Source organism: Anguilla anguilla, chromosome 2 (assembly GCF_013347855.1).
Source record: "Anguilla anguilla isolate fAngAng1 chromosome 2, fAngAng1.pri, whole genome shotgun sequence".
NCBI classification, from domain to species: Eukaryota; Metazoa; Chordata; class Actinopteri; order Anguilliformes; family Anguillidae; genus Anguilla; species Anguilla anguilla.
Genome location: NC_049202.1, coordinates 1,395,822 through 1,409,697, shown reverse-complemented (window position 1 = coordinate 1,409,697; position 13,876 = coordinate 1,395,822). Strand labels below are relative to the sequence as shown.

General features: G+C 43.1%; 1 protein-coding gene and 1 long non-coding RNA gene across 5 annotated transcripts in view; one reads left to right on the top strand and one right to left on the bottom strand.

Annotated features, from left to right (window-relative positions):
• The first annotated feature begins 1,297 nt into the window (after positions 1 to 1,297).
• The window catches only part of LOC118219698, a 289,497-nt gene continuing 276,918 nt past the window's right edge, over positions 1,298 to 13,876 (top strand). For all 3 annotated transcript variants that reach the window (XR_004763823.1, XR_004763822.1, XR_004763824.1), the window contains exon 1: positions 1,298 to 1,362. This is a non-coding gene — a long non-coding RNA (uncharacterized LOC118219698). The remainder of the gene's footprint in view (positions 1,363 to 13,876) is intronic.
• LOC118219695 (catechol O-methyltransferase domain-containing protein 1-like) lies at positions 2,669 to 8,685 on the bottom strand. Of its 2 annotated transcripts, none has more exons than XM_035403034.1 (7): positions 8,535 to 8,685; positions 6,872 to 7,002; positions 6,282 to 6,387; positions 5,822 to 5,940; positions 4,433 to 4,487; positions 4,200 to 4,333; positions 2,669 to 3,762 (listed from the first exon to the last, which is right to left on the bottom strand). In XM_035403034.1, the coding sequence occupies exons 2-7, from the start codon at positions 6,974 to 6,976 to the stop codon at positions 3,610 to 3,612; spliced, it is 672 nt and encodes a 223-aa protein (XP_035258925.1). In that variant the 5' UTR covers positions 6,977 to 7,002; positions 8,535 to 8,685; the 3' UTR covers positions 2,669 to 3,609. The 2 variants fall into 2 exon arrangements, with proteins under 2 accessions (XP_035258925.1, XP_035258924.1); XM_035403033.1 differs by lacking the exon at positions 8,535 to 8,685 and adding an exon at positions 7,850 to 8,003.

Sequence of the window (13,876 nt, the reverse complement as noted above, 5' to 3'; positions counted from 1 at the left end):
TCCTCCAGCCTCCGTAGGCAGGTCTGGACTTCGGAGTCTTCTCCCGTGTGATAGCACACCCAATCCTAGTTTCCGTATGTAACGACGCACTTTAACGGATTGCGCTCGTTCTCCTCCTCAGCCCTCTTCAGGTATTCCACAGCCTCGTGAGTCAAACCTCGCAAGAATTTTACGTAAGCAAGATGATTGAGGGCTCGGCCCTCAATTAGTACTCCCCTCCCGTGTGGAGTACTAATAGTCTTGTGCAGTCTAATTTCCATAAAAGGGAGATCATAATTTTCCTTTTTCAAGTCCCACGTAAAGTGACACTCCAGTCTCATCAACTTCTCCCTAATTAGATTAATTGGAAAAAGATACGGTGTCATCCCCAGCAGCACGTGGCTTTGTATGTGCATGCTATTCATTTTACAGACGCATAATGCACCGTGGTATTTTAGGACATCCTATAACAACTGAACTGTGGAATTAAATCATAATGGCCAAACTATTAACTGTAGGCTAAGCAAAGGAAAACAGTTGATGCCAACATTGTCATGGATGCAGGGATTAGTACCCAAGCCATGTTTGATTAAATTATTCAAATGTTTTAACTCACAGCTTCCTTGCCAGAGTTGTGAATAACAAGTCATTTTATTCACAAAATATCAATGCGGTCTAAGATTTAAATAGGTAACTGTAAGGGTGCATGTTAACTATTGGGTCACGTCCTTCATTGATCCTATAGCCTAAATACTTCTAGCTTGCACCTCTGCCGGTGGTACAGGGACCAATACAATCGATTGCAATAAATTGACCTTTTCAAACAAAGTGAAGGTAATCCCGCTACAATTTATTATTACAACGTACAGACAGTAGGCTAGGCTACTTTTTGGTCAGTTTCGGGGACTTTTTGCAAAAATTACGATGCAGCACGCAGCCACGCCCTTTCCCAATTAAGGTGTGACCTCACCCGCAGGAAGGGGAGGGCTTGTGGGAAGCAGGTGTGGTGGCGGGAGTTCAAACGTTCTTGTGAATCGTTTGTGCCTTCGGTTTGTATATTCAAACAAATAGACCTATTTTGTTTAGTGATAGGATGGGGTTTCTCAAACAAAGGACGTGTGTATGAATTTAGGCTGATCTACTTTAGTTAGTGTTCTCGTTTGCCTGGGTAAACACCTGCTTTCGTAGAACGGACCTTCGTTAAGTATCAAACCACTGGAAATATCTTCGTTACGCGGTACTGTAGTATGTTCTTCGGCTTGGACCGTAATAGGATCATAACCGTATAAACAATCTAACTGATCCAATATGGAGAAAGGAGAGGTGCCCCTGGCCTTGAAGACTGGACTGGCGTGGGCTCGAGGACAGTTTCCCGCAGCTACGGTGAGTGCAGTCCAATTATTCCCTCAAATTGAATGTGTTATATTGGTTATAAAATGCGTTTTTTCGGAATGTGAGAGCATTTGACGTATTCGTACACCATCAACACAAATAATAATATTATATAATATTAATAATATAACTATAATAATATAACTCAATCTTATCCAGAAATGGCCGGTGTGTGGGTGCAGGCTTTTGTTCCAACCAAGCGGTAACACACCTGCTCCTACTAATCAAGGTCCTTTGCAAAGACGCTAGTGGTTGATTCAGGTGTGTAACTTGGTTGGAATGAAAGCCCACACTCACACTGGCCCTTTCTGGATAAGATTGAGAACTGCTGGTTTAGGGGAAGAGGAAATGGCTTAAGTGAGTTATGTTTTGTGTCAGAAACCCAAGGTTAAACTGAAAATAGAAATGTATCTTTGACAACAGATTATTTTTTTAGATTCTAAGAACAGTGGTTCTGTCTCATTGCAGTTTTTTAAAGTTCTTCCACACAGATCATTCTACAAAGGCCCCAATAATTAGTATTTATATGAGCATATATGAGCAGATCAGATTGAATAAGTTATGCCCAAAAATCTAACTGTGGCGAATGCTGTTCAGAGAGTACAGCAAGGCCGGTATTACTGAAGCTGGGGCTTCCTCCAGAGAAGCAGGTCACAGGCTGATATCAAACGCTGATCTCGTCAGTGATGTGTGGCTTGCAGCGCTGTAGGTCAGGGGCGTAATTGGTTGAAAAGTTACCCAGGAAGGGAGCGTTTCCGTATGCAGTTTAACCAGGTGGGTCAACCGACAACTCGATTTTCATCTGCTGTACTGACCCGGGGAGTTTTTTCAAGATTAGTGGCTGTATCCTCAGTTCCGTATTTAGAAGAAATTGTTTAAGTGAAGCTACTAAATAAGATCTTGCCTGATCGAATGCCTGTGATTTTCTGAGGAAAAATACAGATGATTTGTATGGTTTGGCAATTTGTGAAGACTGATCATTATCGGGGGCCAAACTGATTAAGTATCACTGGTTGAGTCTGCTTTCAAGTCCTGTTTCACACAGAGGACAGGTTCTCCCCTCAGCTCGGCTTTACAGAGGTGTGGAGTCTGGACTGTTCTACCATGTTCTACTGTTCTGCTAGTGCAGCTCGTACACTTCTGCATGTAACTGTAGCATGCTGGCTAATGCTCTGTCTTCATCCAATGGGCGCTGGAGAGAGGCCATGGCTTTAGTTAAAAATGTGGATTTCACGGGACCATGATTACGGGAGAAAAAAAAAATTCAATCGAAATAAAACCACGCAGCACATCCAAGGAATGGACACAAAAATATTTTAATAATATCCGTACATATGCTGCATTTGTTTCTGTTTAAAAATCACTAAATACTCATTAAATACGTGTCCCAAAATGTGTTCAGTTAACGAGCTCCTATGCGTTAGGCTTGCATATTGCGTGTCCTTTGGTTTTGACCTTTCTCACGGCAGATGCTGCTGGCGCGCCCCGCGTTTTATACGGAGTACGCCACCGGAAGCCTTTTCTTCTACTTCAGAGAATCCAAACCCCACAGTTTAAACTCTCAACCACCTGGCTTACCCACTCTACGCTGTTTGGATACGGAGGACCAAAAGTGCCAATATTAAAGATAAATGACTCGAATGAATGAATTGATAAATATAAATGCAAGAAAACTAAAAATCAAATCTGACATAAATGGCTATTTCTGCATTTATTTCTTGTCATTAATTTCTGTATATTAATTTCTGTATGCCTTTGTCCATATAATAACGAGGGGGCTGTTAATCAGAGTACGTCATAGTGTCAGTCTTATTCCCATTGGTTGATTGACACCAGAGTGTGTAGACCGACTGTATTTTTTGTCCTCCGTATTTGGATACTATGAAATGGCTATATTATGTCTTGCAATACAGTTACAGTTAAGTATTTAATGAGAATACTTCTGCCATTTTGCTCCTGATCTGAAATCTGAGACTGAATAAATCAAAGTGATTTCTAAACATTAGTTTCTCTTTCTCTAGACCATTACTTCACTATTTACCAATGCATATTTACTTTTCTATCAAATACAATAATCAGATAAATCAAAAAACACCTAAAGATCATCCCTGAATACCAAATAGTATTTGGTCACTGCACAGAAAGTAGTAGTTCATCTGCAGTAGTAATGCCATAAGGAGAGTCAGTGCTAGGACTTCCAGAACGTTCCGGACCCTTTCTCGCGTCCGCCGACCGGCATCAGAGTTTGAAGGCCAGCGTCAGGCCATCTCCCACGGTCAGCATGCTCACGTTCACCCGGACGTCTCTGTGGATCTTCTTGTTCAGCCTGTCGATGCTCTGCGTGTCCAGGTCATTCTCTGCGGGGCTGACGACCTTACCCCCCCACAGCACCTGGGAGGGGGGAGAGAGAGGACCGGGGCGGAGCCTAAGGTTACGTTACATTACACGGCGACTTTCATATATACATCACTTACGCAGCATTTACATCGCATCCGTTTCTACAGCTGGATATATACAGGAGCAATGCAGGTTAAGTACCTTGCTCAAAGGGTACAACAATGTCCTACCCGGGAATCGAACCTGTGACCTTTGGGTTACAGGACCAGTTCCTGACCCATTATTCTACCCATTATTTTTCCGTAGAGGCCATGAACCAGTCCCGTCCTACAGTTGGATATTTACTCCTGTAACTGAGTTTAAGGGTCTTACTAATCGTGGGCTGACGGTGTTTATTCTTAAAAGCTTTCTCAGCTGAAAGAAATGGGGGGGAGAACTTTAAAGCGGTTTTCAAATATGGAATATGAAGTAGAGCTGTGCGGAATACTCACGTTATCAATGGCCACGATGCCCCCTTTCCTCAGGAGCTGCAGGGACTTCTCGTAGTAGTTGTCGTAATTCTGTTTGTCGGCGTCGATGAACACGAAGTCAAAGGTCTCCGCCTCGCCCGCTGCGAGGAGGTCGTCTGTGGAGAGACAGATCGGGGCGTCAGGCGGGGACGGGCTCCCGACCCAGGCCGGTAAAAACATGGCCGCCGAAAGGCTTTAACCGTGAAAAGTGTTACCGAGGGTCTGCAGTGCTGGCTGTATGCGCAGGTCAATCTTGTGCTCAACGCCGGCCTTAAAGAAGAAAATAAAATAAAGAATAACTAAATTAAAGCATAAAGCATGGACGTGTAATCCTGGAAAGTTGAATTCCATCAGGTGTTTTTTTCGGATCTGTGTTTTGTAGTTGTTCCAATCGTCTTTGGTATGCACTTATTGTACGTTGCTTCAGATAAAGGCGTCTGCCAAATAAATTAAATGTATTGTTCAAAGTCTTAAGACATGCCCCCTAAACAGTATGATTACAAAAGGGCTGTCGGTAGGAGCGGTTTTTGGGGAGTTATGAAGTTAGGGAAGCTGATGAGTAATGGGCTTCAGGGCAGTGGGTGGTCATGTGACCAACGCATGCTCAGCCAAGGCTAGTTCTCATTCCTGGAAGCTTGCCCACGACTTCCTGTACATCAGCAACTGCATTTTCATTTTCCTGAGAGGGACACAAAACTAAACCTTTATTCTCCATTATGTCCTTTCCACTGTATCGCTTAAAAAGGCTCGAGCAAGATGTGAAAAAGATGCGTGAACACACTTTTTGGTGTTACTACTTTTGTGTTACTTTCAACACATTTTGTGTCAGAGTTACTACTCTTGTGTTATAAATATATAATTTATGTGTTACAAAGAGGGAGACTTTTCAAGACAGACTGTTGAAAGTAACACAGAATGTGTTATCCTTAGCTACACTTGCAGGTGTTAAAAATTTTAAATTGCCCAGTGACGTTATGAGTTGTTTTTAACATCTTGTTCTGAGAGTGAGGAATTTACCAAATCGTTATCTTGTGTGAAATACAGTTGAAAAGCATGTGCAGTCTCTACGATCTGAAAGGTCTACACTGCGGTGTCCCCTCTGCACTGAAGTCTCAGACTTTCCCAGCTGATGTGCTGGGTGTATTTAACGCAGTAAATCACTGTTTAAAAGGGCAGCAAAGCCTGCAGGCCTCCAGGGTGTGAAGGCCACAGTGCACCAGATGGTGGCGCTATTTCAAGTTGGACTGGAATGGCTACTACAGTGAATTTTACTGAGTCAGCACCTCCTGTTCTGTTCCTTCTAATCCACAGACCTTAAGCTGATGTTCAGGGGTTTTTTATTTTAAAATGATCAACTTCCGATATTCAAAATGATTATGGCTCGGCGTTAAAAATGTTACTTTCGTATTTCTACAGTTTTGCTTGCAGCGGTTGAAAGGGTTCAGTTCTAAGGGTTCCATCTTGTGCTCTGAAGTGCCATCGGTCAGTTCAGCTTGAAGCACACGTTTGATCGTGAAATAAAAACTACATTTTAAAACGTTTTTTTAAGCAAATTGTTCATTTGGCGTAACAGCTGTTGGGAAAGCAGACCCAGCTTGGCTTACCTCTTTCCAGAAGGGCTTGCCCACGTTGGCGTAGTCCTCTTTGATGTCACAGGCCACAACATGGCCGTCGTCCTGCACGGCCAGTGCCATGTTCAGGGCATTGTACCCCGTGTACACTCCTGGAACACGCAAAGGGTACGAATGATGACGTCTGGGCATTTCACCTCAGGACAACAACAGTCCCCCGCTCTTTATAAGGTTCAATATCGGCCTTCATTTCAGTCTCTGAAGACTGGAGACAGTACTGCGGAATACAGCTGTAGGGGTGCAAGTGGAGTCTGAAAGTGGATTGACTATATTAAAAATGACGATTAGGCTTCTGTGGACTGACGTCATTCTAAATAAGCTGTACAAGAGAAGCAGTGAGTATTTATTTATTTAAGCTGTGATTTGGCTGACCCTAAAGCTGAATTGTCCTCTGGGGGGAGAGTGGATGAAAGCAGGGGTTTTTTTTTCGTACCGATCTCAATGGCTTTCCTGGCCTTGATCAGTTTCGCGAGGTTTCCCATGAGCTGAGCCTCCTCACAGGCCACCATGATGAAGTTCCAGGGATCCTCCAGAGTTCTCTGTCACACACGAGAAACTCGAGTCTAAACAGCGGTTTCGGTTTTAGTTTCGTCGTACCCTGTCACAGATGATTTATACTGATAATTCAAGGTCTTATGAAGTTTATTCAGCGAGATGGCTGTTCCCATTGGTCAGATGGTTGTGATGCGCCCTTGATTATGTATGACTAGACACAAAGCGCATGAGTGTCTCAAGGAATTGAAGATTTACCCTCAATAAATCTCTTAATTGCCTCCGTGATTTTTAGTAGTAAAAAACGTGCAGCGTTGTATAATGCTGCCCTCTGGTGGCCACTTTGTTGTATTGCCCTAGTGAAAATGAACCCACAGGGAATGGAGGCGGGAGGGGGGGCGTATCATTCAAATTTGCATAAGCGACATAGTTTTTGGAACCTCGTTTTGCATGGATGAGCTTGTATTGCTTCTACTTTCCCTGTCAGAAGTGAGGGACACATTATGCATTCATAAATTAGGACTTGCTTACCAGTCTGAGTTTTTTAAGCGCAGGATGCTCCCTCATTGAGTGGTTCAGTACATACTGCATCACGGGATTGTCCTTTCCTCCACAGTGACTTTTGACGATGCTCATGATGTTAAATGCGGACCTGCGTTTTCCTTCACAGAGCATAATTTGCAAGAATGGCACTTAGTATAAAAGAAAAAACGTTGATTTTCTTTGCATCCATTTATCTGCTCACGGTAATGCAGGAGTCAGGTTACTCAATGTTAATGTAATACACATAATACACAGTACATTACTGTATGCATCACTTGGATGCAACCCAATTGCGTGAAATCATGAGAAAATCATTACGTTTGGAATATTTTTTATTTTATGTTGAGACTTGTACAACATAATATGAAAATAAATTATTTTGACGTTCGCGCATCACAGGGCGAATGCAAATGTACGGGTAATTTTGATCACGTTTTATGAAAGCCAAACTGCTAATTGTTTTGACTTGCTGTTTGATAGTTGAAGCACAACCTGTAGATGCACTACTAGGGGGAGTAGCACGTCATTACCGTGCAACATGAATGATATGATAGGCCTGCTATTCAAGTAAAGTTTACTTTAAAGGCGTCGCACAAAATGAAATGCATATCCGACATTTTTTTTTTAATTATTGTTTTTAAAGTCAATTGATTGAGTTATTTGTCTCTTATTTATTCTTTTTTTGTAAGAGTAACGTCAAGGTTATTCTCAATAAGAAGCTTAGTGCCTAATTCTATTCTTATTTCACACTTCAAAGAAGTATAGGACGCTCAACCAAAACGATAGGGCAACTATCAGACTGATTTAACTCGCAATAGTCTTCACTGCCCGTGAAAACCAGGGAAACCAGTCAAACCAACAGCTTGACTTAGGTCACTGGGCTTAGCACTGTATATCGCGTTCGTGGGTAAGATTAGACTGGTTTTTAGGACATTGAGAACTATTACAAACAAATCAGATCCTTACCTATTAAATAGCCTGCCGCAAGAACAACGCCGAGCGTGGCAGTGCCAATCAACGCTTCTTTATTTACGGAGTTCTGAAGCATTGTGGCAACCACTGACTATGAAACGTGGCCAACGAACGAAGCAAATCCGAATCCTTCCGCTGTACAACAAAATACACTTCCCCTTTACCGTGGTGTTTAGAATATTTGTATCCCCAAAAAGTGTATCTACAAATGTAATTGTTTCCGTAATGTTTCTACAAGTGCGTTTCTACAATGTGAACATTTTGCGACAAAATGAATCGAGAAGGTGCAGCGCCGTGTCACGTGTTCTTTCCCATACGTAAAAGGAAAGCCTAGTTATTTGCATGACTAGGCTATTTGCAAGCTTGACTTGGCAGTACAACTCACGTAAAATTGTATGTGATGGTTAAGTAGCATTAACTGGCGCCTATTATTGTAGGCTAATGCTGTGCGAAAGGCTACGCTGAGAATAAACCGAGAATAGGTGCACATTTATTTCTAGTTTCAAAATGTTACAATCTTTTGCCATACTGTGAGGGTTAATTGAGCATCCATAATCCTACATTTTCCCGGTTATTGCTGTCATACACACCTATAGAAGCCTAACTGCGATACGCTTTCCAAAAAATATTTTTGCATGGACTCAACCGTTTTATCGTTGGATGTCATTTATTTACTTACTGTAGGCTACTGAGATGATCCAAGTGGTGATTCAGTTGCAACCGCTAGCCTACTGTTCGGTTATATGAGCAAGAAAACTGGCTCTCGGTTTGGTTAAAATGGCTTCTGTGAGGGAGGGGAATGATCCCGGACTAATCTTTTTTTGTTTAACTCGTGACGCGCCGTTAGAGGCATTCCACGGGTTAATGAACCAACACTTGGCGACAGTCTGAGTAGAACGCCTTTGATAGTATTTCAATGGCCACAACTGTGCTAAAATACACAGCCGGGTGTATTTAACTTGATGTACGTTTAGCTTCCGCTGATGTTTAGATAAGGGAATATTAAAAGGGTTAATCTTAATGTAGGCTTGCTGGGTTTTATTTGGCGTATTTATTTATTTATTTATTTGCAAACGGGGTCTTGACCCATTAGCCCCAGTGCTGATGTCGATATGTTATCAGTTAGTGGAGAGGTATGATTTGATTGGCTCCTCATTCAAATGGTGCTTTTTGGCCAGACAAGCTAGAATCAATTTTTGGGTCATGTCTCAGCAGCCTGGGTCTTTGCCAGTATGGTCAATGTTCAGGTTGCTAAAACTGGATTCATTTACACTTCGGATTCTTCGAATACAGCAAAGTGGGAGTATATTGTATTTGGAAAAGTATTTGTTGCTGATCGAATGGTTTAATAATGGAAAATATTCTTCAGTAACACGGACAGAGGTTATTTGGTTTATTCAGAATTGATCATTTTCGTTCCTGTTTGGACGTTATCATTTGCTGTTGACGTTATAATGGTAACAGCGAGTAGTATCCCTCCTGCAACAGAGTAGTATCCTTCAGTATAGGATACTAACATTATAGTGGTCTACTTGAGCCTGCAAATTGCCTCATTAAGTTTCTAGGCTACAAAACATTTTCCAAATGATTTTATAAAGTTTGTGATGAAGTGGCTCCCTCTGGTGGTTACATTGTGTTATTGTGTGCACATTATTTCAGTGTAATTTCTTTGAACGCTTTGGCAACATTGTATGAATACAAAAACATAACATGCACACAAAAATGTAATATTAACATTCAAAGCAGCGTTCTCAGCTACACTGTTAAAATGAATAATGTTTAGGCCTAAATGTTTATAATAGAGAGTTCCAATAGTTATTTTTATTTTTACATTGTTCTGTAATGTTATTAGCATTTACATCTAATGACAGGTACTCTGTAAAATGTCCCATGCTCAGACTTTAGCTCTGAAAGCGCACACGATCCCTTTGGGTCACGTACAAACTCTTTGTTGAGTTGGTGCGGAACACTGTGCTGAGTCGGGGCACAGGTGCCAGGCACTCACAGGTAGAAAGCTGTGTGACAGTGACTGTGCCCTCTCAGAGAGCTGATCTAACGGGAGGTGTGCACTGTTACCTGTGTGACCTGGTTGCCATGGCTGTCCGCATCCAGCGCCCCACGCTATTGGGGGAAGGAATTTTCGGAGCCTCTGTCCCACTCCTCTCCGCGGTGTCAGAATGAGCCCGCGGCTCCAGATGTGGATGGAGAACTGACTGCTGTAAAAAAAAAAAAAAAATCCTGAAATGAAACAGTGGGGTGCTGAGATGTAACCCTTTAAAAGATGAGCGTTTGAAAGGGAGCAGGTGGTCGCCCTGGGAGATGAGCAGACAAACTGGGCCTACGGTCACATGACTGAGTTAGGACAGGGCCCTGAGAACACATCACACAGCTGATGCCGTGGAAATGGGGGGGGTGGGGGAGAGACTGTAGCAGGCAAAATCTAAGATCAATCAGTTTTGAATTTTGCAATGTTACAAACGTCTGATTTAGAAATATTTTGAACTTTTTTGTTCTCCCCTCAACCTCTATGGCATTCTAATACAATTCAATTAAGTACAACATTTAGAGATGTTGTCCCTGCCCCAATTTGACCTTTATTTTCTACTTTTATTTTCCCACATGTGCTGCTACGTAAATGGGTGAGGATTTGTGGGATTGCTTGCTGTCATAAAACGGAGGAAAACTTGGTGTGCTTTTGTAATTCCCGTTTGACTGCCAAACGAGGTGCAGCAGTAGATGATGCTGATTTGATGTAGATCTCATGCAGCACGTGAGGTAATCATGCATATATTCTGTCATGATGAGCTTATCGCTGATATGTCACCAAACCAGAGTTTATGAGGAACGCTGGGAGCTAGCTGAGAAGATCAAGGAGGACTATTTTTTTAGCAGTAGCATTTCACAGGATAAACGTGCTAATTTTAGCCTCCCTTGTGCCAGACCTGCTTTTCGGGTTGTTCAACATTCTTTGAGCCCAGGTAAATTTTCTCAGGAAATATATATTTTTTAAAAAACGGCTGACCTACATCTGTGTGTTAAGATGAGAGTATTCTCGCAGTAATATCCTAAAGGTAGCTAGGTGAGAAATATTTTTATGTATTGAAATGTATCTGTGTCTTTCAAGACATTAACTCTTTCTCATCATGCATTGCGTTTTTTTTTTTGTGAGCGTGCAGCAGCAAAAACACTATTTTACATTTTCCAGAAGGAATGCGAGTTTGTTGGAGCACTGTACCAAAAAGACTAATCCCTTCATTTGGCAAATGGCTGTTTAGATGACCAGGTAGAAGATAAAAAAAGTTAAAGTATGAATTGTGGCATATGGCCTTTGCATCGCTATCATATACCTGGCTTAAGACGGGAACTGGGCTCGTCCGCACAAAACAGTCCCCAGCGCGTGAAGCGGCTGCATGCGTTTCTCAATGGAGCCCTTCTCATTTGCGAGAACTTGCCTGCTTAATAAAATTAAGCGGTTATAAATAAAGTGCATCAAAGCATCTCTGAGGGCGACAAACATCCTCTGTTGATGTCTAATTGGATACGTGCCAATGCGAACATGTCCCCGAGCGCGCGAGTGCACATCAGTTAAACGAGCCACGCGACTTCAGGCGTCTTTTTTTCTCTTCTCCTCAACGTGTTTTCGCTTCACGCGCGACGGCGGAGCGAGACGCCTAGAAGCCAGCGCCGATCAGGTCTTCCGCGAGACGGCGAAGCTGCGTTTCCGCACCCTCTCTCCTCACAGCTCTACACTTCATGTGACACTAATTGTTTCTGCTACTTGTGCCGAGTACTTCCTGTTCTCCCGCGCGCTCTACAGACAGGGCTCCGGTCCCTCGCCTGCTTTTTGCGTCTGTTAAAGAGCGAAAAGACGTCTTTTCTGTCTGCACAAAGCGCTCGTCTCGCTCCTCTCGTCCCTACCCAGGCCTGCTCGTTTTCATGTGGCTGGTCGGCTGTCGCCAACCTGCAGTATTGCCTGCTGAAAAAACACTCCAGGAGGTTTTCTGCTGGAATTCAACACAAACAATGCAGCTCATAAAAAATAACAAATCATCCAGGGGTCTGTGTTGTGATTTTCTGTTGAAAGTTTAGGTAAATGTTCCCAGACTGGGCTCAATACCTGTCCTAATAACTGAACCCCCCCCTGTCCCCATAGCTCCCGCTGATGGTGCACTAGACAGGCTCTTCCATTCACTGCCAAACATGTCTGCTGTAATTCAGCTAAGTGCTGATTTGAGGTTCCAGGTGAGAGTTTAAATATGTATTTGAAAAGGAACTTCCACAACTGCACTAAATGTTACCCCAGATGGCATTAGCACATATAAAGACTGAACTTGGCGGTGTGTGTGTGTGTGTGTAAGTAATTATTCAGCTAAATAAATAACACAAAGAAAGCAATTAATAGTAAGTATTACTTTCTGTAGATGCCATACTCACGTTTGCCATTTGCTTTGAAATTTGTATGGCAAATTATTTAAAATCACCTTTACACTTTTTTATGGGGTGAAATGAAATAGGCTTGACGAACTGCATTGGTGTGTGTACAGATGGAGTTACAACGATGACAGCCAGACATGTCTTTGTGTTGGGGGGGGAAGAGCTGTAATATTTCCAGGGACACGGGGGGCCTTGGGGGCAGAAACATTGAGAACCACTGCTCTAGAACACCAACGTCAGCTTAGCAGCTCGGTTTAGAGATACGGTGTGTACTACATGTGGTACATGCTTTCATGCTGAGAGTGGCAGTGTTGCTAAGGAGATAACGCTGATGTCATCCTCTTCATACTCTCTAAGCCTCGTTATCACCGGGTGAAACATTGTTTAATGCACAATATACACACCCAGACAATCATTTACACAACAAGTACATGAAGCAGGTGTGTTATTTATTATTTTTGTTTAAAGAACCAATGCATAGTTGAAATATCTGCATACGGTACTGTCCTTAAAAATGACATTACTCTCACAAATGAATGGGAATGGTGTTCGTGCTGTATGGTGTGCATGTGTGCGTGGGGGAAATTTGTGTTTTTGACTTGACTGGGGTTCACTGCATTTAGCGAAAGCCGAAGTGTGATGTCATGTCGAAGGACGGCTGAGCGTAGCCGGGCTTTTCTCCCCCCGGTGCACGTGCGCGACGATGAACAGCGACGCAGAGCAGCTTACTCAACACATCCGCACGCACACTCGTGCATTTCTGCTTTAATCAAGACGCGGGGACGTGTGTACCATCAGCACTTTCATCCCACTCCCGCTGCTCCGTGCGGCCTGTCAGACCCGACTGTATAAAGAGCAGCACCAGTTCCAGCAGTCGGGGCTCGGCCAGATGTATTCAGCGCGTTTCCCAGTACGCCAGAATGACGCCGGGTCGGGGGGGTCGGGGGGGTCGGGGGGGTCGGGGGGGGGGGCGCAGAGGCGCAGAGATTGATTTCGCAGTGTGATTCATGTTATGCATTGTGAAGGCCTCGAGTCGCTCATTGAAGTGACGGGCCGGGCCGCATCTTATTTTTTTCTGACAAGTTGGTCCATGAGCTACGGCATTGAACACATAAACATAAATGTTTATTCAAGCTACTCTCCCCTGTTGGGACATTTTAGGATTTGAGCTTGCAGTCAGAAACGTATAATTAAAAATAATCAGTCACCTTTTAAAAAAAAAAAAAAAAAAGTCAGTTTTGCATATAGGTGAGTGTTCTTAGTCCGCATAGATATGCCATTATTGTGGAACCAAAATGCCTTCTAAATGGAAAGTTTCAATTAAGTAAGCCGTGGGTTGTTTGTGCTTGTGTATCAGGTTTTGGGACCAGCTCAGTTTGACACCTTTGTCTCTCCCCCTCCCCCCCTCTTTGTTTTTGCGAGACATTCGGTGGAAGCACAGAATTCGGAATGATTGACAGTTTGCGTTTGACTTTCAAATCACTCACACACACTCACACACACACACACACTCACACACACTCACACTCACACACACACACACACACACTCACACACACTCCCCCCCCCCCCCCCCTTAGCATTGTA